The 24,782-nt window shown below is 52.8% G+C and overlaps 1 protein-coding gene across 1 annotated transcript in view; it reads right to left on the minus strand.

The window, feature by feature from the left end:
* Positions 1-150: 150 nt before the first annotated feature.
* SAE1 (SUMO1 activating enzyme subunit 1) overlaps positions 151-24,782 on the minus strand; it is a 61,929-nt gene continuing 37,297 nt past the window's right edge. Inside the window, exons 6-9 of the mRNA XM_004710400.2 lie at positions 21,382-21,487; positions 6,110-6,254; positions 3,231-3,300; positions 151-913 (exon numbers count right to left, since the gene is read on the minus strand). Of these exons, the coding sequence (XP_004710457.1) occupies positions 821-913; positions 3,231-3,300; positions 6,110-6,254; positions 21,382-21,487 (414 nt within the window). The 3' untranslated portion in view covers positions 151-820. The remainder of the gene's footprint in view (positions 914-3,230; positions 3,301-6,109; positions 6,255-21,381; positions 21,488-24,782) is intronic.

Below are 24,782 nucleotides of genomic sequence, written 5' to 3' on the forward strand. Positions count from 1 at the left end.
TTCCCGAGGGTGACCCACAAGGGCACAGCTGGCCAGAGGGTACAGGGCTCTGGTTGCCCCCAGTGGCATTTCTTCAGGTCTCCAAGGACAACTAGGAGGGTCACTTCCTGTCAGATGGGGTTTCTCAAATGACAGAAACACAACCAAAAGTCCAAAACCAAAAAGACTTTATTTTTGTCATTTCTCTACAAAGAACTGAGGAATATCCAGGAAACAGCTACAATGCGGGGTAAACAGAGAACCGAGGGACGGTCGGCCAGGAGGGAGACTCTAGAGTGGCAGTGAGGGCGCTCCCCTGAGCCGGGGCTCGGCAACACCCCCTGAGCTAAGCCCAGGCTGGATTCCACTAATCCAAGGCCAGCCCCAGGCCGCCAGAGCAAGGGCACCTGTTGTTTTTCGGGATCTGACACCCACAGGCCGGTCCCTCTCTAAAAGCACCTGTCTGAATCTGCAGCTGGAGCCCCGCACTGCCCAGGCCAGGCCCTATTCCCCACCTGAGTCACGCTGCTTGCCCTGTGACATCAGGCAGGGACGGGGCCACGGAGGCAGTGAGAGGCTCCTAAGCAACAGGTGCACTGGTTCCGGGCAGGGACCTCAGCCCAGGGCCCAGGGGGCACGGGCCAGGAGGTGGCAGAGAGGTGCTTTGAGGTGACCTGTGCTCAGGGGAGCGGGCAGGTCTGGGGAGAGCAGGGCAGAGGCCCGGGGCTCGGCAGCTGCAGGTGAGCAGAAGGCACAGGGCCTGTGCTGGCAGGGTGCTTCCTTTCCCGTGAAGCTGCCCTGGGGGGCGGGCTGGGGGGCGGGCCGGAGGTCTGTCTCCACATCACTGGTGGCCGAGGCACTCAACGGTCCCACTCCCCTTCATGCCGTCGAAGAAGAAGAAGTTGTTGTGCGGAGGGTCCCGCTGAGACAGGGCCTGGCGAGGAAACGCAAAACGCAGCGGGGGTCAGCCAGGCGCTTTACAAGGGCAAGAGGGTGGAAGAGGAGGAGAGGACTTCTAGAAGGGGGTTGGAAGCACCAGCCGCTCCGTCCAGGGGAGAAAGACGGGGCTGCCTACAGCCTGGGGGACCCTCAGAGCCGGGTCTGCCTTGTCCTGTAGGGGCACTCTGGGCCAGCAGCCGCTCGAGGGCAGTGGGCTTGGTTTTGTGAAGGGCAGTGGTCCTTGACGGGGTGCTTCCGTCTTCTTGGTCCCCTCTGGCAACAGTTCCCATCGTCACCATTCTGCTGCCCCTTCCCAGCTGAGGGTCCTGGGGCCCTTGCTTGCCCATGTGAAAAGAGAACCACACATGCCCCGTGGGGGGTGGGAAGTGGTGGTGACCATGAGAGACCGTGCAGCACAGGGCAGTGAGGACCATGGCCACCTCTCTGGTCGTGGCAGCAACTCTTCACCCAAGGGGCGGGACTCAGCCCCTGCCATGGCACGTCACGTGTGTAGCTGTGTGTTTTGGGGAAGAGGATTCACAGGGCTCAGGGATTTGCGGAGGAAAGGTGGTCGGGCCTGACCAGGGCAGGCAGAGGCCAGTGGCTGTGTCGGTTGTTTGTCTCATAGCCGGTGGGACGCTGCCATATGTCAGTCGGCATATCTAGCTGGGCCGAGGGCAGAACTCAGGGCTGATCATGGTGTTTGCCAGCCGATTGAGGGCTGGACCTCCAGTGCTGGCCCAGCCAGCTCTTGGCTGTGGAGTCTGAGCAGAGGCGTCCGCCTGGGCACTGGCTCTACGTGGCCTGACTGCTCAGTGAACAGGGGCTGCTGGTACCAGGGGCTGCTGCGTCCCAAGTTGACCACTTGTGGAGCCAAGACCCCAGGCTCAGGGGAGGAAAAGCATGGGCCCTGATGGGCGGGTGGGATGGGGGACAGTGGGCACGATGGGGGACTAGCCTGGCTTGGGCAGCACAGCTGGCAGGCCCACGGGGTAGGATGTGGTGTCTGGGGGGCCGGCAACTCCAGGGAACAGACGGCTCCACCTGCCCCCCGCCTCCCACGGGGCCTGAGGGCCAGCTGGCTGCAGGCTGGAGCCTAAGCAGGGGGAGTGGTGGGGATGAGAGCGGGGCCAGGGTGAAGAGGGGGTGAAAGGTAAAGTGCTTCCCAAGCCTGTGGGGAAAGGGGGGCAGGGGGAGGATTCCAAACACACCCAGCAACCAAGAATGCAGAGTCCTCGGGTGCCCTGGGGTAAACAGACACACGATGCGGCAGCAGCTGTCCTGCCGCAGGAAGGAGGGGGCCGCAGAGCAGCAGGGCTGACAATTGGGTAGGGGCACCTGTCTCAACCCCCCACCTCCACCCCACATGACCACTGGGGGGCCTGCAGGAGGCCTAGGCGATGGAACAGTGAGTGAGGGGGCAGCCAGTCTCAGCCTCCCTCCCAGGCGGTCATGGTGCAGAGCACAGCGCAGCATGTCCACCATGGCTGTCACTGTGGACCAGGAAACACAGGGCCGTGCCCCCTGCCGGCAGGGGCACCCACAGCAGCCTCCCTAACACAGGGCTCCATGGGGACGCAGCTCCTCATCGCCTCCCATCGGCCCTCACCCACCTCCTCCCTGGACCCTGCCCAGTGCTTGGGCCATGGTGCCCGGGAGCCTTGGGAATAGGGTGGCTTGCTGGTGTGGGCACCGGGTGTCTGCCGAGCGGGTTTGGAGCTGGGAGTGACCTGACACCTCAAAGAACCAGGACCCTGGTCTAGCAGGCCCGGCTCTGCTTGGACAAGCACGACTACAAACCCATGGGCGCAGCTCTTCCCCGGCAAGAGGCAAATCTAACTCCTGTGGGCAAGTCACGAACTCCCCAAGGGCATGCGCCTGGGAGCAGGCAGGGCTTTAGCCAACGGCCCGGGAGAGCAAAAAGTTGTGTCAGGTGCTGGCTGAGACCCCCGTGAGGGACACTTCCCATCTGAGAGGGCGGATGTGCAGCACGGCCTGCTCATCTGTTCGAGCATCTCTGTGTGGTGCCAAATGGGAGGCCCCACACTGCTCTGCGGGGAGAAGAGAAGAGGATGGCAGGGGTGGGCTGTGTTGGAGCACAGGTCTGGGGTTCCCTCTCCGAACCCTGGCTTCCTCCTCATAGAGGAGGATCAGGACAGTCCCTGCTTCATTGATGGCGAGAAGCCAAATCGCAGCCAACGCATTCGGGGGAAAAGCAGAGCCAAGCACACCTTCCTGAGGAGGTGCTGCTTTGGCGCTCAGCCGTCAGGATGGCCAGGGCAGGGCCCTCAGGGCTCCCGGGGACACTCTACCTTCACGATCTCCTGTGCCAAGATCCCGCCAACCACAGCGCACACGGGGGCCATCTCGGAGAAGCAGTACCTGGAAGAGAAGACGGGTGAGATGGGACAGGGACACCTGAAGCGGTCAGTGGTGGCCCTGAGGGTCAGCCCCGCCTGCCCCTGACAGGCGTCCATCGCAGAGAGGGCTGGTGTGGGCATCCAGGCAGGGAACCCTTTCACAGCCCTCTGCACCTCACCCCTGACCCTTTAAGTCTAAGGAAAGACTATATCTGTTTCCTAAAAATAAGGTCCTCCCAACACAGAGGTTTTAGCAGCCCCATCACATTCTCACAATTCTCTTCGCACCCATTTTGGGCCGTGGGTGGTGGGTGGGAGCTGTAGGCGCAGGCCTGTGTTGACATGTAGGAGGCCTGCGAAATCAGGGGCCTGAAATTTGAGTGAGCACGGATGGGCGCAGATAGGTACAGGCTACCCAGACGGAGAGAAGGATTCTGGGCCGGATGGGAGACTGGAGACTCCAAACACCTTCTCAGGGGAACCTGTCTTACACAAGGCTCCTAAGGGCACACACACACACACACTTTACAGGCATCATTGCAAAGCTCAAAAAGCCTGTGGAAGCCAGAAACCTGCCAGAGATGGAGAATCAAACATGTCCCACTGAAAGAGTCAGAGAGAAGTGGGCAGACTGTACCCCACAGGAGGAGGAAAACTTGTGAGACCTGGAAAGACAGGGCAGTCCTGGGGCTGGTGGGCCTCACTGAAGAGGCAGTCCCTGCCTTCCGGTGGGGTTCTGTTCCCACAGTGCTCTCCACCCTTAAAAAAGATCTTTATTTGGCATTATTATTGCCTTATAGGATCAGTATACTTATGAATCTGATCCTTATTTGCCTTGGGGTTTGGGGACGTTACATACAAACGTACAGCTTCAAGAGCGATGCAGCCTGATGCCCAAATTACATGCATGTGACGTAGCAAAACAACAAGTCTCAGGTACAATTAACTTGAATAGGTTGTGAGCCAGCACCTATCAGGGCTGTCAACCAGAGTCCTCTGCTTTGTAACCACCGATGCAGAGTACAGAATGGTGGGGGGGTTGACACTCATTTACCCACATGCCCTCCAGAAAGGCCATGCTCCGTCTTCTTGAACGTGTTCCACCTCATGAAAATAATAGCTATTTATCATTTATCAAGGGGCTACATGGGGGGGGGGGGACCACGAGGAGCTGATACCGAGGGCTCACATAGAAAGTAAATGTTTAGAAGATGATAATGGCTGCATATGTACAAATACACTTGATACAACTGATGTATGGATTGTTATAAGAGCTTTAAGAACTCCCAATAAAATGATATTTTAATAATAATAATAATAAATAATAATAATAATAAAGTCTCGCACCTCAACAAGCTGTCCAGCAAATTGAAGCAGACACACACACACACACACACACACACACACACACACACACACACACACGATTACACATCCCCGAGATCATCTTGACCTGAAGCCAAAAATAACCCCTGAAGACGTCTTCAAATTCAGTTTCCCTGACTCAGTAAAGAACTCCGGCCCTGGGCACCACACTCCTTTTGAAAACCTGTTGACGTGGGATCAACTGGACAATCAAAGCCCAACTCATCTCACTGCCATGGAGTGCACCCAAGCTTATGCTGGCTCGATACAAGGCACAGCTGCACCTGTGGGGTTCCAACACTCACCTACTGGAGTAGAAAGCCTCTCATCTTTCTCCCTTGGAGCAGCGGCTGGTCTTAAACTGCTGACCCTGCAGTTATAGACCTGTATCCTGACAGGGTGGCACCTCGACTCTGGGCTAAGGCCCTGGACCACTGCCTGCACGCCCACAAGCTCCTGCCGTGGCTGCCTCAGGGTGCCAAGGCCACCCACGCACCAGTCCCAATCCCAGGCAGCGCAGTGAGGAGCATGAGGACACAGCTGCCTGACAAGCCGTATTTCTACTAAATAAAACCATAAAGACTCAAAGGGAAAAAACCCAACACGAGCAAGATCTTCGATGAGCTGCCCTGACACATGGCTGCAATAATGAGGTCCCACGTGGCAAGGAAGGTGAGGATGGCACAGGACCGTGGGTGCCCCTGCTGGTTGCTCTGAGGTGGTGCTGACCAGATGGCACCAAACAATAACATGGTCCCAGCTCCAACCCTGAGGCAGAGTTGGAAACCCTTAGGAAATCCCCAAAGGCACTGAGAGAGAAGGCAGAGGTTGGCAGAAGATCCCAGGACCCGGCTATCCTTGGAAGTCACCTGAGTTCCTATTTAGAGAATGCTGGCAGTATAAATGATCACACCAACAGCAACGCAAGGGAGCAACACCCACCTAGTGACAAATCACCACCTTGGACCCAGCAACCCATGCTGGCCACCCACTGTCTGGCCTGAGGTGGGCAACCCCTGTCCAGTCACCTGTCCACAGATGAGATCTCTGTCACACAGGCACATGGCTAAGCATGCCAGCGGGGACCAAAAGCAACGCCCCCACCCCCCAGCGAGAGGTCCAGCGTCCTAAGCCCCAGGCTGGAGCCCCGCGTGGCCCGAGAAGCAGCCCCACAGCCTTGGCTGTGTCCCGGGTGGTCACGTGGAACCCGAAGGTGGTGCAGGAAGGGGAAGGCAGGTGGCACCTTTTGTTGAACGGTGACCCACGTAACTAGAGACCTGGTTTCAAACGCAGACCCTGTCGCTTGCGGTTTCCTGAGTGCTGGCCCTCCAATGCCCAGGGAGAGGACGGGGTGGGATGGGGCTGGAGAGCGGGCCATGCGGCTTCCCCTCAGAGCCGGAGTCATAAAATAAAACATCGCCCCACACGCAGTCGGATACAGGTACCAGACATCTGCCCGCACCCACCTGACAAAGTCCTCAGGAATCAGGTCTGGACTCACACCCAGGCCATCCAGCACGTCGTTCCGAATCTGGAGCAGCAGCTCGGAGTCCTCGCTGTAGGTGGCAGAGCCGGGGTCTCGGCCTTTATCCGTGCGGAACTTCAGGAGCACTGCGAGGGGAGAGAGGGGGCAGACTGAGATATCCCCGCTCTCATTCGATGGGACACCCGAAAGCTTTCTTTGCTCACACCACGAGGATCCTGAGTTACACCAATGGCTCTGGGAAGGCTTCCCAGGGTGTGAGTGTGTGAGTGCATGTAAGTATGTGTGTGTATGAAAGTCTGTGTCCATGAGTACGTGCACATTTGAATCTGTGTGACTATGAATATGTACGTGTGCATAAAAGTCTGAGTATGTAAGAAAATGTATATGAGAGTAGGTGTGAACATGACAGCAGGAACATGTGTATGAATGTGTGTGTACGTACACGAGATTGAGTATGGATGTGCTCAGGACGCGCCAAGCCAAGAGGCCTGGAGCAGAGGAACGGATCAGACTCTGGTTGGGAGTTAGCCTCCTGGTGAAGGAAACCTGAGAAAGGCCACAACTATTAACTCCAAATAAATACAAGCAGGAACGGGGCCTGATCTTTCAAAATCCAAATGGTTCACAGACACCACACAGTAGTTCCTGATGGTATCTATGCCCTGATGCAGGGGAGAGACAGTCTTTGGCCTGTCACTTGAGGTCTACACTGGTACCAGAGAGCCCAGGTGGACGGTTAGCCACTAGCTCGGCCTGGCTGCTCTGGGTTAGCACTGCCCACTGAGCAGTTTGCAAAGCACTTGCACTGACATCCCAGTGTTCACCGGGCTGTGCCATCAGGCCAGGGCTCTACCCTGGTCAGTCACGAGGGGCAAGTAGAAGGAGGCAAGTACTGGAAGGCGCTTTATAAACAGACTATCCCAGAAAATCGCACCTGTCACATAGTCACAGAGCAGGCAATGGCTGGAAGGAGGGGGATGGTGGGGGGTGGGCAGGTCACACAGAGCAAAAGGACACAATAGTGAGAGGCTGATCATGGCCCATACTTGAACTTCTAAAGTGGTGCGTGGGTGGCTGGAATGCTGACAGGTTTCAAACAATCACTCAGTAAGCATCTGGAGCCCAAACCTAACAAAGTCCATTGTTGTGTTGGGTAGCTTCTGACTCAGCACAGCAGAACCAACTGCCCCACAGCGCTTCCCAGACTGTCAGCCTTATAGAAGCTGATGGCCTCGTCTTTCTCCCACGGAGCGGCTGCTGGGTTTGAACGGGCAACCTTTTGGGTCAGCAGCCAAGCTCACCAACAGGGCTACTTCACTTGGGAGATGGGGATGGGGTGGGGCAGAGGCTGTTGAGCTGGCAGTTAGTCGCAGTGGACGCCAAACCCAAATCAAAGGCACTGCCATCGAGATGCTGCCGACTCACAGCGGCCCTGAGGCAGGCACAAGCGCCCTGTGAGCTTCTGAGGCTGTCACGCTGGCCTCCTCCCTTGGAGCGGCTAGGGGAATCTCGCTGTAGACCCTGCGGTTAGCAGTCCAGCACGGAGCCACTCTGCCACCGGGGCTCCATCGTGAAGGGGAAGGAATGGCAACTGGCCACTGTGGTCAGAGTGGAGGACCCCAGGTAGGCTCTTCGGATGCAGGAGACCCACGCACACAGACCACAGAGGCAGTGCCAGGCATAGCTGGCTCATGCCCACCACAGGGAAACAGGCAGGAGCTATACCACCACTATGGCGAGGCACTGAAGAGAGTCCGCAAGAGCTTATCCACTCTGTCCTCCTCACCCAGCTCTCATCTCCAGGTTAGAAGACGCCCCTCTCAGAGCCGGGCCCGAGGCTGTGCTCGAAGTGTACGCAGCAGTGCCCCCTGCAGGCCAAGCAGCGCCTGGAGCAAGAGGCCTGCGCCTGCACCAGGCAGACGCTTCGTCGCTCCACTCTACAGGAGAGACTAGAATGCATAGCAGCTCAATAAACTGTAAAAAGCCCAAATATGACTCCAAATCTGGCCTTAAGAAGGCAGGCTTTGTAAGCTCCGTCGCTCTAAAGGGTGCAGCAGGGCCAAGATGGGAGGTCCCAGGAGACCAAGTGGTCAGACCCTTCCTTGGCTCCCATCTTGGGAGGTGGTATGTACTTTGGGAAGAGCCCTGCCCTCTTCCATCCGCCGTGTAGGAGCGGCCTTGTCTTAGACACAAACAAGACTGTACAACTTGGCGGTCAGCAGGCTGAAGCCTGCTGTGTCCCTGGGCCCCGGTGGCTCTCGGGGCAGGCGGCCTGGCCAAGGGCCGGCAGGCTGGCACCGTCCAGATACCTCCCTGACCACATCTGAAGTCCTCTCGGGGCCGCCGGGCAGCAGGCCAGGCAGCCCGGCCACTTATTTGGAGTAAAGCAAACAGAAGCAGCGGTATTTTCGCTCTTTTTTCTAATGTCAGCACTCCAGTTCACAGGGCGGGCGGCGGGAGCCGCGGCAGGAAAGGCTCGGGTTCTAGACAGGCCGTGGCCCCAGAGCTGACCTGAGCCCCCGGCGACCGTGTGCTTATTAAATTCTCCTCTTTGTTCTGCCTGCTGCCCCTCCCCAACGTCCAGACCAGTGTTAACTCGGCAGTTCTGAGGGACACCACCCACTGGCCGAAGGGCCAGCCCACTCCAATCACACACCGCCCGGGATGGGGCGACAATGCCCAAACAAGGCACAGAACTCAAGTTCCCAATAGGGTCTGCTGTATCAGAACCTTCTCAGTATCAGGCTGGAGTCAGGGGCAGTGGAGGTGGGGTCCCCAAGGGATGGGTGGACAAGGTATCCGTTTCCACACTGGACACGCCTGTGAAGCAGACAAGGCACACTCTGAGGGGGTGACCGGGAAGGCGTGCTGTGTCTGTGCACAGGTACTACTTCTATCCAAACACTCATGGAATCCAGGTCAGATCAGTGCAGCGGCAGGTCTAGAGAGTGACATCAATCACTTTCTTTTGACAAATGTCTTGCCACATTGAAATCTCGTTATGATACCGGGGCATTCAAGAGCAGAAACAAAACCGCAGAAAACGAATCTGTGGTGTCTGCCGGCCATGAGAATGGTCCCTATCAGAGGAAGACCAGCCACATCTACACGGGATCTACCTCACTCGCTGGACTGCTCCTGGCTACCCTGGCCCCTGCTTCCCTGGAAGGGGATCCTGTCTCCCCCAAACTGGCTCACTTACGGATGTGCTGTCCCTAGGAACAGCCCAGAAACCAGTTCCACTCCTGGGATTTGCAAATTTCCCAGAAGACCTGGAGCACAGCTATCCAGGAGGCTAGCTCCTTTACTGAGGCAAAGCTCTGAGCTCTGGGCGTGGCATTTCCTGAACTTCTGAAACGCACCGACTGGTACCTCTATGCTCAGTGAGGGTGCAGAAGGGCCCCGGACACGGAGTGCATATGTACTCACAGCTGGCACTGCCCCCGACATTGGGCGGTCTGCCTTACCCCATAGGCTGCCCACACGCTGCCCCACTCTAAACTGGGAATGCACAGGGGCTCCGGTGTGCAGACATCGATGTTCTGCCCTGGCCCTGTGCCGAGTGGGGCTGGGTCCTAATGGTGACCCTGACGGCCCAGGCACTGCTCTCCCAAGCTCGCCATCCACACAGGGCCCACCCCTCAGCACAGCTCCATGCTCAGGGCTGCCTCTGAGGATTTACTCGGAGCTGCCCTTTTCTGAGCTCTGAGTCCTGGCCACCATTCCCGAGTCTGCCCTCTCCACTCAACAGTCTGAGAGGCAAAGGCAAAGGCAACTTTCTTATTTACATCTCACCCTGGCCACAGGAGGAGAGCTGTTGCCAGGGGAAAGGAGTGTGATTTCTCAGAAGTGACCTCAAAACTAGATGCCGGTTTTGCCTACCAAATTCAGGACCGAGATGACTCAACACAGACCAAGGGGCTGGGAGGTCGGCACTCTCCCACAGCTGAGAGAGCCGTCAACTGTCTGTAAATAATATGGGCACACTCCTTGATTGGTACAATGAAGCTTCCAAAAGGAAACCAAATTATGAGCTGTCGTGTGTAGCTTAATGTCCATGTTTGCTCTGTGAAGGCGAGCATCACGAGATGTGGGTGTTGTGTGAACACCTACGTATTGCATTCGGCTCCTGCCTTTTCTTCATGCATCTCACACAAGTGCCACGTGTTGAGAGGGATTCGCTATTGGCGCTTCAATTGCTAATGGTCTTCAATCCGCACCGTTAGCAATTTCTCCCTGAAGATCCCACCTTGTGGTTTCACTCGCTTTGTGATTTTCGGTGGCCCCTAAAGGCCGGAAAATTCTGACAGCCCGGGAAAGTTTTATTTTTATATTATTTTATAGGATTGCAGTGATTCTTGAGGGTTACGTGGCTAATTAATGAACAATAGCACTTATTGCTTTTCCCACCCTCCCTTACGCTGTTTAAATCATTATGCACCGGGCTCTTCCGTGTTTGGGAGCGATGGTGTACCGCAGCGTGCCACGCAAGAGCCTGCATGCTGCTGCTCGAGTGAGTCCTAACAGACACAGTTACGAGAGCTTTTTAGATGGACAGTGCGTATATAAGCCAGTAACACAGATGTGTATTCGAACTCTCACGTTCCAGACACCATTACACATCAGGTGGCCCAAGGGACAGAGATGCCTGTGCTGTGTGCAGGGGACTGTTGGGTTTGATGGGTCCGCGTCTCCAATCAGGATGTCTAAACTTTGGAATGAACCCAGTGAGCCCTGGGGTACTGTTCAAAGCCAGCAGCTGCTCCTCGGAGACGAGGTGGTCTGGGGTACCCTAGAAAAGGGCCGTGCCTTCTAGGTGATAACGTTATAGGAGCACGGAAGTCTATGCAGTGGGATGCTGCCCGCACAGAGGTTATGTGGTGCACAGCTGCACACTCACTCACTGCAGCCGGGCTTAAAAAATCCGCACATCAGCTTGTATCTAACCATGGCATGCTTCTAGAAAATAGGATAGACTGATGGAATGAAAGATCATGTAAATGTTGGAATTAAGCAGAATTTTCATTTACACTAACTTCAGGTTCGGTTGTTTTTTTTGTTGCTGTAAAGAGTTATAATCCCTAAGGGTAAAAAACAAAAAAGGAGAGTTACGATCTCAGAAACCTACAGGGGCAGTTCTACCCTGTCCTAAGGGGTCACCAAGAGTCAGCATGGACTTGGTGGAAGTGTTTCTTTTTTATAAATACCTGCCTTAAGAAAAGGAGCTACAGTATCTTAGGAGTAAAACAAACAAGAGCAAGGAAGAGGTCTGCTTTGTAAACTACACAGAATGGCGTAGCCACATGACACTAAGTCACCTTCAGAGGTGAGGGGCGGAAGCTTTAGGGGACTTGGGCTGACGTCACACTGGGTTCTATAGCCACCACACAGAACTGTTACTATGCATTGTTTCCATAATAATAAAGACAAGAGGATATGCTAATTAATAATAATCATCACTTCAAATGATTTCCAATCCCTTGCCCAAGAGTCTGTCAGTGCAGAGTAATGAGAGCCAGGCATTCAGAGTAGTTCGGGCCAAGATTTTCTCTTCTGAAAAACTGTCAAGTGATTCCTGGGCTTGACTCTGGCCTTTCAAGTCGGGCGTTCTGAGCACTATGAAAAGGCTATCATTGACAAAAAGGAGGGGACTGGAACCAACGCAGAGGCAGATGATGTTGGAGGAGGACAGTGACAGGCCCTCCACAGCCGGCCCACCTGCCGGTCACAAGCAGCAAGGCGCGGGGCCTCTTTCTCCGCCCAGCACTTGAGCGGCACATGACCTGCACTCTGGGCATCTGCTGCTCCCTGCCAACCGCTCTGCCGCGGGAAGATGGCACAGGACGTCCCCGTGACTGCTGTCTGACAGGGAGAGACAAGATGGGAGACTTTCAACAAAACAAGCTTTGCAGCTGGGCCTGGGCACCGCCAGCCACTCCTGGGCAGGCTAAGCGGGGGGTGGGGGCAACATGGGGCAAGACATGAACTAGCCGGAGCCAGGCAGGTTGCTGACAATGCTGCCCATTATGAACAGTTTGGTCCGGGTGGGCCTCAGTTTTCCTTCAGCAACAGTGAAAAGGGAGCATGTGCTGGGCCTCTTGTGAAGTTCAAGAGCAGGAATGGCCATGGAGAATGGGAACAGGCTGAGAACCACCTTCCACCCCAGCACGTCCAGGGCTCTGCACTGAGGAGGCGGACACTCTGAGGGCCTCTGGGGATGACGGTTGGGTCCAGGTTCTGCCTCCAGTCTCATTAGGCTTGGGACGCTGTGAAAATGAGCAGAGTCCGGCCCGCGCTCAGGTGTGTGCTGTGAAGCAGTGAGCTGAGCCTAACGCATATGAACTGCGGACACGACTGCCTCCCGCCCCGCCTGCCCCTGTGGCTGTGAAGCCCACCGAGTGGTGATTCTGGCCCCTCCTGCCTTGCCCTCACCTCTCCTCCTTTGTGTGACTGTGGCCTCTGTACCACCTGCCCCCCTGATAAGACAGTGACACCCCCTTTGTTTCCTCCTTATGTTACAGCAGCACATCAACAAGTGCCCAGCAGCTGGACTCTTCTCAGAACCCGATTCTCGGTAGTGCCTGCCCCTGCAGGACCCCCAAGCCCCTGGGCCACTCCACACCCAGGAGTCAGGTCTGCCCCGGGGCTGCCAAGGTTTCCAGTTCTAAAAGTAAGTCACTTCTGAGGAGGGCAGACCACCAAATTAAGCCAGGGACTTGAGAGTCAAAGCCATGTAAACACTGCAAAGTCGGGGAGGCTGAGCTGTGGCGATGTGGGTTTGAGGCACAAGGCATCAGAGAATATACCGTTTAAAATAGAGAAAAAGAAAGAAAGCCATCCCCACGTAGTCAGCCAGGAGAGGGGTCAGGTAGAAGAATCCACACTCAGAAGACAATGAAGCAGATGTTCTAGAAAGTTCTGGAAGGTTACACAGTGACGCTATTTCCTGAGATGTCTGAATGTGTGGATAAGAGGTCACCATGCTTTTGAACGGCTGACAAGGGCGTAAAGACCATCTCTAAAGCTCTCCCATACTGGAGGTAAAGAGGACCCTTCCTGTCACGGCCCCATCGAGAAGCCAGACACCAAGGGAGGCGGCCTGGGAACTCTGCTTCGGAATCCAGATGTGGTGATGGCAAGGTCTGCACTGTGGAGACTGAGATGGTTCTACTGGCAGGAGAAAGATGAAGGGCTGGGCCCTTTCCTTGATCATTAAGATGATGAAGATGCAACAATCGGCTTCAGCAGTGAAGCTCAACAGTCTAACCGGGACAGCTCCTGGCCGACCCGAGGCTGTCCGGAGAGCCAGCAGCAGCGCTGCTGCGCTGAGTGGCTGGGGCACACACAGGCTTGCAGCCAACCCCGGGGCTTCGAGGTGGGCCTGCTGTTTTGTGGCACCATGTGGAAAAGGGCAGAGGCCAGCTCTGCAAACCAGCACCCATCCAGGTAGCTTCAGAGGAGTACGAGGCCACAGGTTAAGGCGGTTCTCCAAACCTGAAACTGGGGGACCCATCAATCCACAACAGGTTGTGCTGAAAGCCAAGAGAGGAGGGGGCCCTGGCCTCCTCGGTTTAGTGCTGGCCCAGAGGGTATGGTGGGATGACAAGAGGAAGGAAACAGAACCCAGCTCTGGAGAGCGAGGTTCCTGTCAGTACCAGCGCAGGACAGCTGGGGTGAGGAGGGGGAGTGCCAAAAACAAGCTATTCCAGGCAGGAGAGAGAGATGCAAAAATGAAGAGGATACCATGGGGTGACAGATGTCCAGAGGACAGAGAGCACGTCATTCAGTAAGGAATGAAGTGGAGGGTTTAAAGGAGCCATGGTGGCACAGCGGATAAGCACCCAGCTACTAACCTAAAGGTCAGCGGTTTGAACCCACCAATAGGAGAGATGGGGCAGTAGTTTCTGTAGTGGATTACACGTCTTGGGAACGGGGCGGGGCAGGCTCGATGGCAATAGGCTTGCTTGCTGATGGCTTGTGGGCTCAAGGAGTGCAGCCAGCACTGAAAGGAGAAAGAGCTAGGGGACCTGGGTCTAGAGTCCGACCCATGAGGTCCAATCAGCGGCTTTCAAACAGCAGCAGTCGGGCAAGGATCCTGGACCAGTAGGAGACGGGCAGGGCAGGGCAGACCAATCTGGGAGGCTGGCATAGGTCTTGGCCTCGACAGAAGGTTGAGGTGGGAGGTAGCCCAGGGATGACCTGTCTACCATGGGAACATGAGGGAGGACAGGAGTCCAGAATGAGCTCCCTTAAGCTCTCTGAATGGACGGAACTGAAGCAAACAGCTCAACCTGGGACCCTGATCTCAACAGACCCTCTTTTCAGACCCTGATCTCAACAGACCTCCCTCCCTGTACCAGAATGGCTAGCCGGCAGCTCACCCTGATGCCTCTTCCACTCACAAGGAGGCTCCACAGGATGAAGGGAAGGGACGCCCCAGAGTCTCTGGGCTGGCTAAGGAGCGCAGCGGGAATCCACCCCAGGTTTGTCCTTGCGTGCCCTCCCAGCCACCACCTGTATTCCCAGAGCTCTAGACAAAAGCTGGAGGCGTGTCTGCAGTTAGCATGGTCCAGAGCCCTGCTTGCGCAGTGGGTTACACATTGGGCTGCTAACCCCAAGGTTGGCAGTTCAAAATCACTAGCTGCTTTGCAGCAGGAAAATGCAGATTCCCGCCTCACACAGTTATAGTCTCAAAAACCTACAGGGGCAGTTCTACTCTACCCTATAGTTTGGTGCTGTCACGCCCCCTACAGTTTGCTCAACACCACTGCGCCGAGAGCTTCCTTTGACAGCGTGAGAGTCTCGAGCTGGCCATGGGTGGTCTTGGTGTCATCCAGGCTGTGGCATGCTCCCGTGAGGGGGTGGGAAAGGGGGTGGGAGAGAGAGCTGATCTTCCCCAGGAACGGAGTCCCAAGTGTCACTGCTACCTGGGGAGTCTATGCCTCTCTCTCCCTGGGGTGCCCAATAAAGAGCCCTGGGGGCAAGATGATATAAAGCTGGCAGTTCAAACCCACCCAGCAGCTCTGTAGGAGGAAAGCCCTGGTGATCTGCTGATGGGGCTGCTCTACTGTCACAGCCAGTCACGGTGACCGGGAACTCCGAGTCAGGATCGAATGGGTTTGAGTCCTTCAGAGAGATTATTCACCCCCATCAGACAGTATCCGACCTTCCCAGGGAACAGTGTGTTTATTTTTTGAAATCATTATAGATTAGGAAGGGAAATGTGCAAAAATTGCGTTGTTTTTTTTTTTTTTAACCTCCCCTTCCCCAAATGTTAACGACACAGCACATTTGTTTGGAGTTTCGCTAGAAAGCCTTTCTCCTCTTCCTAAGTGATCTGATAATTAAGTTGGCCCTAAAATACACAGTATTTTAGGTCACTGACGAGTGTACCTTCTCATCTACTCAGCCTTCCCTGAATCAACACAGCTTCGTGAGTTCTTTTAGTTTATAGGTTAGGAAGGATTACTGTTGTTAATTTATTCTAACCCTCAAATTGTTCCAGATTGGCCCCGTGACGGTCCTCCCAGTTGGCTTCCCTGATCTTCTGACAAGACCCATCACTCTTGGGAGCACTCCCTTACTTCCGGGCAAAGCAAGATTCTCCGAGCTCTCCTGTACTTTTCCTACCCCTTCCCCTTCCCCCTCCCCGGACTCGGCTGTTCCTCCATGAGGGCCTGGCGCCTTGGAGTGCAAGAAGGTGTCAGGAATCGAGAGCCGGGCATAAGAAGTGTTCACTGCTATTGGGATTTCCTTTTAACGTACGTTGAGTTTTTAGCATAGAAATAGGATCATCACACACACATACGCATATCTATTTCTATCAATATATAAAAAGCCCTGCGGTCACCCTGATGACACAATTCCAACCCCAAACCAGCCCTTTCCACCGTCTACATTCATGTTGTTACATGTCATAGGTTGATTCTGACTTAGAGCAATCCTACAGAAAGAGAACTGCCCTGTCGGGTGTGTTAGACTCAAAATCTTCAAGGGAGCTGAGCACCATGTCTTTCCTTCACAGAGCACTAGCTGGTGGTCTCGAACCAGGAGCAGGTGAACTCTTAAACACCACTCCTTTCCATATTCAAAAGGAGGGCTCAAGTGGGAAGAGAATGCTTTGAAAATGATGATGGTAGCATATGTGCAAATATGCTTTACACATTGGAGGACTGTATGGATTGTGATAAGAGATGTAAGAGCCCACAATAAAAGTATATAAAAAAACAAAGAAAAAAGAAAACCTGACTCTCATGATCCTGGAGATGTTTGCCTATTGCTTAATCCTAGAATAAACAGTAACTGCTTCAGCATTACTAACTCGTAACCACTCTGAAAAACACACTTATTAACTAGAATTAAATATTTGTTTACAGTTCTTTTTGTCCTTAGTTTGAGGTCATGTCTAAATCCTGCGCTCATGAGCAAATCTGGGTTATTTCCCTTTTCCTCTACCTCAGAGTCATTAAGTTACTCATTTAAAATAAAAAAATATATAAGGACACTCAACATGGCGATCAATGAGTCTACAGAGGAATCCTGATCAAAAGGATGCAAATGCACAACAAAATCTCAAATTTTCCTGGACTCTTGATTTTCTGGAGCCATGGAGGCTGGAGGAACCCCTCAAACCATTGCCCCAAGATCATCTAACCTTAAACCAAATATACCCCCTCCCACCACCACCAAGCCTTCTCAAAACCAAACAATTTTGCTAATCTAGTTAAGAACATCTGCCTCCAGCACTGTGCTCTTTTAAGAAAACACAACCCCAAGCCAATCCATGTCCGAGTAGAGGCCTTTGCACCAGGGTCTGGGTTTTCCCTCCCCTGGCAGATTCTTCAGAAACCCAGGGGATCTTTACAAAACCACTCACAGTTGCCAGCCCTGTAGCCCTGGTAGTTCTTCTGAATCAGTAAACTTAAGCTCGGAACCAGAGATCTGTGCTTTCCAAAATGTTCCCTGAGGGGTTCTTAGATTATACCACTTAGGGAACTACGAACTTTCCAGAATAAAAGCCAAATCCATTAGCCCAAAAAGCTGGCCCCTAGAGACCTGCCTCCTACTCTTCTGTCTGAATTGCCCTCGCCTAGCAAAGGCTTGTCTGCTCTGAACCCCACCAAAGGCTCCGTAATCCCCCGAGGTGGCCAGGTCCTCCATCCCGTAACAGTTGGCTTTTGATCACTCGGGAACAATCCAGACATACTTCAGAAGGCAGAGACACCCCAGTGTTTTCTACAGCCCCCGTTACAGCTCTCCTCACAACCAAAGATTTGTGTTCAATTTTTCCACTGGCACGGAGACATCTTATTCAGCACATGGTCCCCAGGCATGAGATCTGGCACACAGCAGGTATTCACAGCACGTCCGGGCTACGATGATGCTCAACTTTAATTCTGGGGCCTGAGAACAGCCTAAGTAGCTTTCCATAACCAGATCAAGAAAGTGGGTATTGCCAAGGATCCGCTGACAAGCAATCCCCATCTTGAGATGAAGTCCATTTCTTCCTGCTTGGGGCTGACGCTGCGTGTTATTGTTCACGCTGGTAACTGAATGCTGTTTCCATACTGGACCTGGTATTTTTAGCCCTCCTGTTATGATAAACTCCCAGTAACCTCAAAAGGAACAAATCAAAGTCTATTTTTTTGCCACAGGAAACCAGCTCATGCTTCATGTTTTGCAACATGCCATCGGAGAATAATAAAAAGACGGGGCCCTTTGTGCACAGATGGCAAGGCCAACCTTCAAGATAGTGGAAAAATGCAGCACCGAGTGCTCAGTCTGGCCACTCTTATTAAATGAACTGGAAAAACACCCAACACGCAAACAAGGCCAAACGCCTGCACATGGAAGATGGGGCAGCTGCTTCCTTGGAGACTCTGACTGTGAATGGGGCCATTAGAACCGTTTCTACATGAATGACAACCCAAAGCCATCAGACCCTGGAATCTGAAGTTAGCTGGGCGTGTGTCTGTGTGAGCGTGTGCACACACCCAGAGTGGAGTTAGTTACCAGACAAACAGTAACCAGTGATTCATACCTAAAACAGTGATTGAGAACCTACTAGGTGCTTTAATCAGGCAATAGTGAAACCTAGTCAGGATTTTTGTGGGCTGGGTTTTGGGACAGGTAAACATTATAACCAAGCACGCCGTTACTGTTGTTAGGGGCTGTGGGTCCAGTCCAATTCAGAGACCGAACATCACCTGGTCCTGCACTTTCCTCACAATCACTGCGGTGCTTGAAGCCACTGTGCCAAGTTCCCTCACTGAGGGGTTTCCTCTGTTTTGCTGAGCTTCTGCTTCAAGCAAGGTCTCCCCCAGGGACAGATCTCTCCTGACAACACGTCCGAAGAACGTGAAACGAAGTCTTGCCATCTTCCTTGCCATGAGCATTCTGGCTGCCCGCCCAAGACACGCAGACTCGCTCCTTCTTCTGGCAACATCCCACAAGCATGGCTGACACTGCGATGCAAGTGCTTCCATTTTCTCCACTCTTCCCTATCCGCCGTCTATTTGGAGCGTACGCCAAGTGACTGTGGAAACACCTGGCCTGCATCACGGTACGTACCTGGGTGCTAAAGCATCCATCACCAGGTGCAGTCCTGATTTGAGTTGCCTACTGTTGCTATCGCACGTGGGGGCTTTAACACACAGCAATGCATTCTCACAGTTTAGGAAGGTGGAATGAAAGTTCAAACTTGGGGAAGGCTTTTTCCATCCACTTTGGGAAACTTTCTGCCTCCTTTTAAGACACGTGGGCCCGTCTCCCTAAAATCTCTGCAGGTGTCTTGGTATCCTTCTTCCTCTGGGTTTAGGAGCCTCTCCACTCCCAGGTCGTCTCGCGTGGTGACAGTCAGGTCCTCCTGATCTCTGCTTGACTGTGGAATCTTTCCTATCTCAAGAGAGAGACCCAAGAGACAACCTAAGCCTGTAGACTACATCTTGCCTTTTTAACCCAAGGGCTTTGCCGCTTCTTAAAGATTCATGACACACTAAATAATTACATCCGATCACAAAAGAGAGTTAATTACATAATCTGGAGAAGCATGACACAGCCAAGTTGATGGCAAGCACAGGTGGTAAATTCCTCACAGGTGGAAGCAAACCCCACGAGTTCAAGTCACAGGAGCCTCTCAGTTACGTGACCGGCCAGGCAGACACCAGAGCACTGCTGTCGGTGGGAAGGAAGGGATCTACAGAGGCGGTTCAACCTTGGGAACCCAAGCTTCTGAGTGGTTCGCAATGACCCAGCCAGAGATTTGAGAGCCCCTTTCCTGCAATAACTACAGTTCCAGTAGTCAACCAAGTTTGTACTAGCTGGGAAACTCCCAGAAAGCTAACCAGGCTCCCAGGGGCCTTGCCTCTGGTACACTCCTCACGTTCCAGTTCATGTTTCCCTTTGAGTCACTGCAGCCGGTGCTCGGGGCCGGAGAGAGGGTTTGAAGCCACACACACAGCCAGCGTGTCTGGAGTGAGCACGGGCAAAGGGGCAGAGGTGGGGCTGCAGCTCTGGAGAGGGGGGGGTTACAGTTTGTTCAAATGCAAGCAGATGTCGGGCTAACTTAGAAATGGAAGCCACCCCTCTCAACCTAGCAGTCTTCTTGGGATGGGCTCAGAGTGAGGTGGGGTTCTGAATCTCTCAGCTCTGGGAGTGGGAGCAGGGGCTCCAGCACACCGTGTCCCTGTGGTGCTGTGCAAGCGGGGGACCTGGGAAAGCACTTCCGCTGGAATAGTGAATCCCACAAAGGGAATCCCACAATAGTGAATCCCACGAAGGGGATTCCCACCCCACGGGTGGGGCTTCTCTGCATTTCCTATAAAAGCAACCATCATCCTGACTCACAGCAACCCTGTTGTTTTTTTGAGGTGGTGGGGGGAGAGAGGCAGGGGCAGTGTCAGAGGCTATACCCTCCTTTTCGCTAACAGAACAACTGGTGCATGTGAACTGCTGATCTTGAGGTGAGCAGTCCAATGCTTACCTCACGTGCTACCAGGGCTCTGTATTTCTTGCAATAAATATGAATTATTATTTTCACTATGCAACTGATAGTGCTTTGCTTGCAGGGGGATGTTTTTTCGTCTTTTGATAATACTTTGCCGTGTTGGGGGCAAGGTCTACATAGCAGTCTAGGCTCCCACTCAACAATTTCTACACAAGTTGCTCAGCCACAATGGCGGCGTTCTTCCATATGGGAGAACGTGCCCATCATTCTGTTCTGATGATTCGATTCCCATTCACCCCTTTATCTGGCCCGACCTTTTCATCTTGTTTCTGAAATCATGGTGGACCGTTGGGTCTCATATGGGTTAGTTTGTAAAAGGAGTGCAGTACTTGAGGGTCACCCAAAACTCACTGCCATCGAGTCAATTCTAATTCACAGCGACCTTAATAAGGACAGGGGAGGATGCCCTCGTTGAGTTTCCGAGACTGCAACTCTTTGTGGGCATAGAAAGCCTGCCTTTCTCTGGCACTGCGGCTGGTAGTTTTGAACTGCTGACCTGTGCTCAGCTGCCCAACATGTAACCACTATGCCACCAGGGCTCCCTTGCAGGTGATAGTCATTAATTTTTGTGACAAGCTGTTACTTGCATTTCAGGTTTGAAGAGGTGCTGTGTAATTTGGAGAACATGCCTCACCTTAACCTAACTGCACCTGGGTCTCTGTTGGTGAAGCAGGAATACTATTAGCACCCACCCCAATGGCTCATGTTGGGCGCCCAATTAATGGTCACTCTCATTATTCATGAAAAATATTTTGTGAAATGCATACTTAATTCACAAATATATTTATTTTTTCACTAAAAAGTGCCAGGTACAGGAAGAACACCACGAAGCCAACCAGTTCCTTAGCCAGTGCCCTGGGTAACAGCAAGAAAGGGCTGAAAGAAAGCTCAGTAATAAGGGAAAGAAGATAAACAAAAGAATCCACCACCCCCCTTCTTAGGATCCTGAGTCTGACTGGTTTTGAGGTCAGGAAAGAGCTGTGACGAGGGAACGGGGGTGCCGAGAAGCTGCTTGGTTTATGACATTGTTATCTACAGCTCTACTTCAGAGAGCTGAGCTGTTCAATTCATCAAAAAAAAAAAACAAAAGTAAGAAAGCCAAAGCAAAGTCATTAAGAAACCACAGAGACTAAATGATGGGTCTCCCCCTACTCTGACGTTACACGAGAGAGAACGCAAGGCCAACAGCAAAAAAAAAAAAAAAACCCCCACAAAAACCACCCTTGCTCTTCAGCCCCATCCCTCACCTTGGAGGAGAAAGTAATCCGACGTGGTGCGCTTCAGGGCTGCTTTGGCTTTCTCACTGCGCCAGTCCACCTCCAGGGCTTCCTTCATGGGGCAGAAGACCAGCTTCTGTTGGGGGTGGGGGAGAGCAAAGGCAAAGATGCTGACAAATCAAACATGTGGGCTCTAAGTCACGTCTCAGAGAGATTTCATCATGTGAGATCTACTGCTCATTGAAAGAAGCTGGAGCCCATCGCAATCCAATAAACACTCACTGGCACTTCCCGAGTGCTCCTCTGGGCGCTTGGGACCCAAGACGACTAGGATGTCTGAGGGAAGAGGGAGCAAAGCTCTTAAAGACCTCGCTCCATCCCAGCTCTTCCACTCTGACTGGCTCTTCATTACAGAAATACCTAGCCAAGCGAGCACGAATGAGCGCCTTCTAACAGCCAGCCAAGACCAACTGAAAGCCAAATGTGTATCAGCAGAGGAATGACTTCACTGAGGAGGATGCTGGAGGACAATCAAACAGTAAATCACGAGATGAGAGGAAACGCCAGGCCAGGGCGTGGGTGCCTGCCCGCCTAGGCTGTGCAGGAGGGACTTGCACAAGCGCTAGGGCCAGAAGAGTAGTGGAGACCTGGTCGAAATCAAATCCTCTTGAAAAATGTCATTATCTGGGTTCTACTTGAAATAAAATCATTTGTTTTCTACTCCACACAAGAACAAGGGGCATTATATGTGGACACACACACAATCAGAAGTAAAAAATATGAAGAAAATTATTTTCCTTTTTTCCTTCTGAAAAATCCAATCCCAAAGCCATTTGTTGGGATTCAAACACAGGGAAGAGGGAGAGAAAACAGGTGGCCTGGCCATCGGGGTGGAGCAAGCTGAAGACTGGTGGTGGCATTCAGGGCTAGATGGTCAGAATTTGGGGAAGCCAGGTTTTCTCTCCTGTGGTCATAGTTTGGAAAACTCAGAGGGGCAGTGGGGCCCCTACAGGGGTGTTGAAAGTCCGAAATTACTTCAGGGCAGTGAGTTTGGGTTTTTTTTGTTTGTTTTTCATTTGGGGAAAAGCGGTTTTAGAGAAGAGAATTATAAGTAAGAAATAAGGCTATTGAGAGAGTTTTAAGAAAGAATAAACCTGGTGGAGATATTGGTGTGAGCTTGTTATTGTCCATATATAGAGCAGGATTTATGCACACACACACACACAGACTGAAACATGCACAGAGGTTAGACGGGGATACCCTCTGAGAGGACCCCACAGCAATGGCACATGGAGGACAAGGAGCCCACGGAGCCCCCAGATCTCGGTGACCACTGCTCACTAAACAGTCATTGGAGAAACGGCTGCTTTCAACAATGGGGCCGTGGCACATCCGTGAACCACTGAACTAGTGGACAACTCTGTGATGGTCTATCACCCGCCAGGCACCCCGTGGCATAGTGGTGACGTTACACATCGGGCTATGATCAGAAGGGCTGCTCCGCAGGAGGAAAATGAGCCGTCCGACTCCCATCAACAACCAGTCGCAGACACTCACAGGGGCACTTCTACCCTGTCCTACAGGGCCACATGAGCCCGCGTGGCTTCATCAGAGCAGCTGCTGAGGCTTCCCTGTACAAGAGTGCCTCACAGAATTTGGGGTCTTGGTTTGAAGGGTTAGGGTCATTCCAGTTCACTGAGGTAATAATATGTTTAATGCGTTTGTTCTACCTCCTAGTCTGTTTGTTGCATGGTGTCTGTGGACTGAGAGCTAGCAAGCGGTTGTCAAGGGACAAGAATTGGTTTCCACCCTCAGGGCCAATAATGAGTAGTGATACCAAGAGGGTAAGGAAAAGGGGGAAACTGATCACAACAATCTACATATAACCCCCCTCCCTGGGGAAAGGAAAACAGAAAAGTGGGTGAAGGGAGACATTGGTCAGTGTAGGACATGAAAAAAAACCCAAAAACAAATTATCAGGGGTTCGGGAGGGATGGGGAGGCAGGGGGAAAATGAGGAGCTGATACCAAGGAAAATGATGATGGCAACAAATGTACAATGTGCTTGACACAATGGTTGGATGTATGGATTGTGTAAGAGTTGTATAAGGCCCCAATAAAATGATTTAAAAAAAGAAAAAGGAAAAATAATTGGTCTCCATTCTCCTGAAGTAATGGAAGCAAGAGGGGAGTCAGGAATGGGTGACGGCTACTTAGGATGCGCGGGCTAGCTGCTGCGTCCACGAGTAACTGCCTCCTTTGTCACGAGACCAGAAGAGCTAGATGGTGCTTGGCTACCATTACAGACCTGCAGGGGCAGTCAATTATTTGATGTGGTTCTTCTAGCCAAAGTCTCTAACTCCCACCAAATGACCTTTTTCTGCATGGGTCTAGTAAGAAGGTGGGGGAAATACTAATAGGATTAGTAATTGTGAACAGGATTCCTGGGAATGTCATCCTGTCATGTATAAAATGAAACCTCTGAGAAGCAGGAGAAGGGGTCTCATTCTCAGCAAGAGCCAGGAGTGGAGCACATCCTTTGGACCCCAAGATCCCTGTGCAGTGAGTGAGCCTCCTGGACCATCTGAGGAGCAGCAGAACCAGGACCCAGCGCTACAGGCAGGGAGGAATTGTGTCAGCCCAAGGAGCAAGTATCAGATGAGTGCTTTTGTGCAGGAGGCTGGCTTGCAGAGTGGGGTGGCTCTGGGCATTTAATCAGGGAGCTGGGTTTGCTAACCCACAGAGCTTAAACTGAATGCCCTCAGGCTGAGGCTCACAGCAGAGTGGTATGCCCTTTGGGCGACTGACAAAGCTTTCTCACAGGTCCTGTAAGATCTACATCACATCACCATTCCAATGGCTACAACAATTTAGAGGTTCTTATACAGAACACCCACCAAGTCAACACAGTTCCATTTTGATCAAAGATTCTAGAGAAGAATTATGATGAAAGGAGGGGTGTGTGTGAAGGAACGCAGAAAGGAATTTCTAATTCTCCTGGACTCAACTTCTTAAGGACACATATAGGTTGGTGGAAGCCCTGAAACTACTGCCCTGCACTCATCTTTAAACCTCAAACCAAAACTATTCCCTGAAGTCTTCATTAAACCAAACAACAGTTTAACTTCACTAGGAAAACCTGTCTGCGCTGAGCAGATCGCTCCTTTAAGAACGCTTTCTATGGGATCAAAGTGAGCACGGCAACTCAAGAGACTGAAAGGAAATCCAGAAGGCAGGAAACTTGGAGACGCAGTGCCTATGTCAACAGGGAAGGGACAATTCGGAAAGGGGGTGAAAGTGGCTGCACGAGATGTCACTGAGTCGCTGTGTAGCAATTGTTGACTCTGAAGGACAGGCTGTGTGTGTTGGTTGTCAACAGCAGCAAAGCCTGAAGAGTCTGGGATGTTATTGGGCCAGAAAAGGAAGAAAGTG

The sequence above is a fragment of the Echinops telfairi genome, unplaced genomic scaffold (genome assembly GCF_000313985.2).
Source record: "Echinops telfairi isolate 266 unplaced genomic scaffold, ASM31398v2 ScPeMD7_655;HRSCAF=1070, whole genome shotgun sequence".
NCBI classification, from domain to species: domain Eukaryota; kingdom Metazoa; phylum Chordata; class Mammalia; order Afrosoricida; family Tenrecidae; genus Echinops; species Echinops telfairi.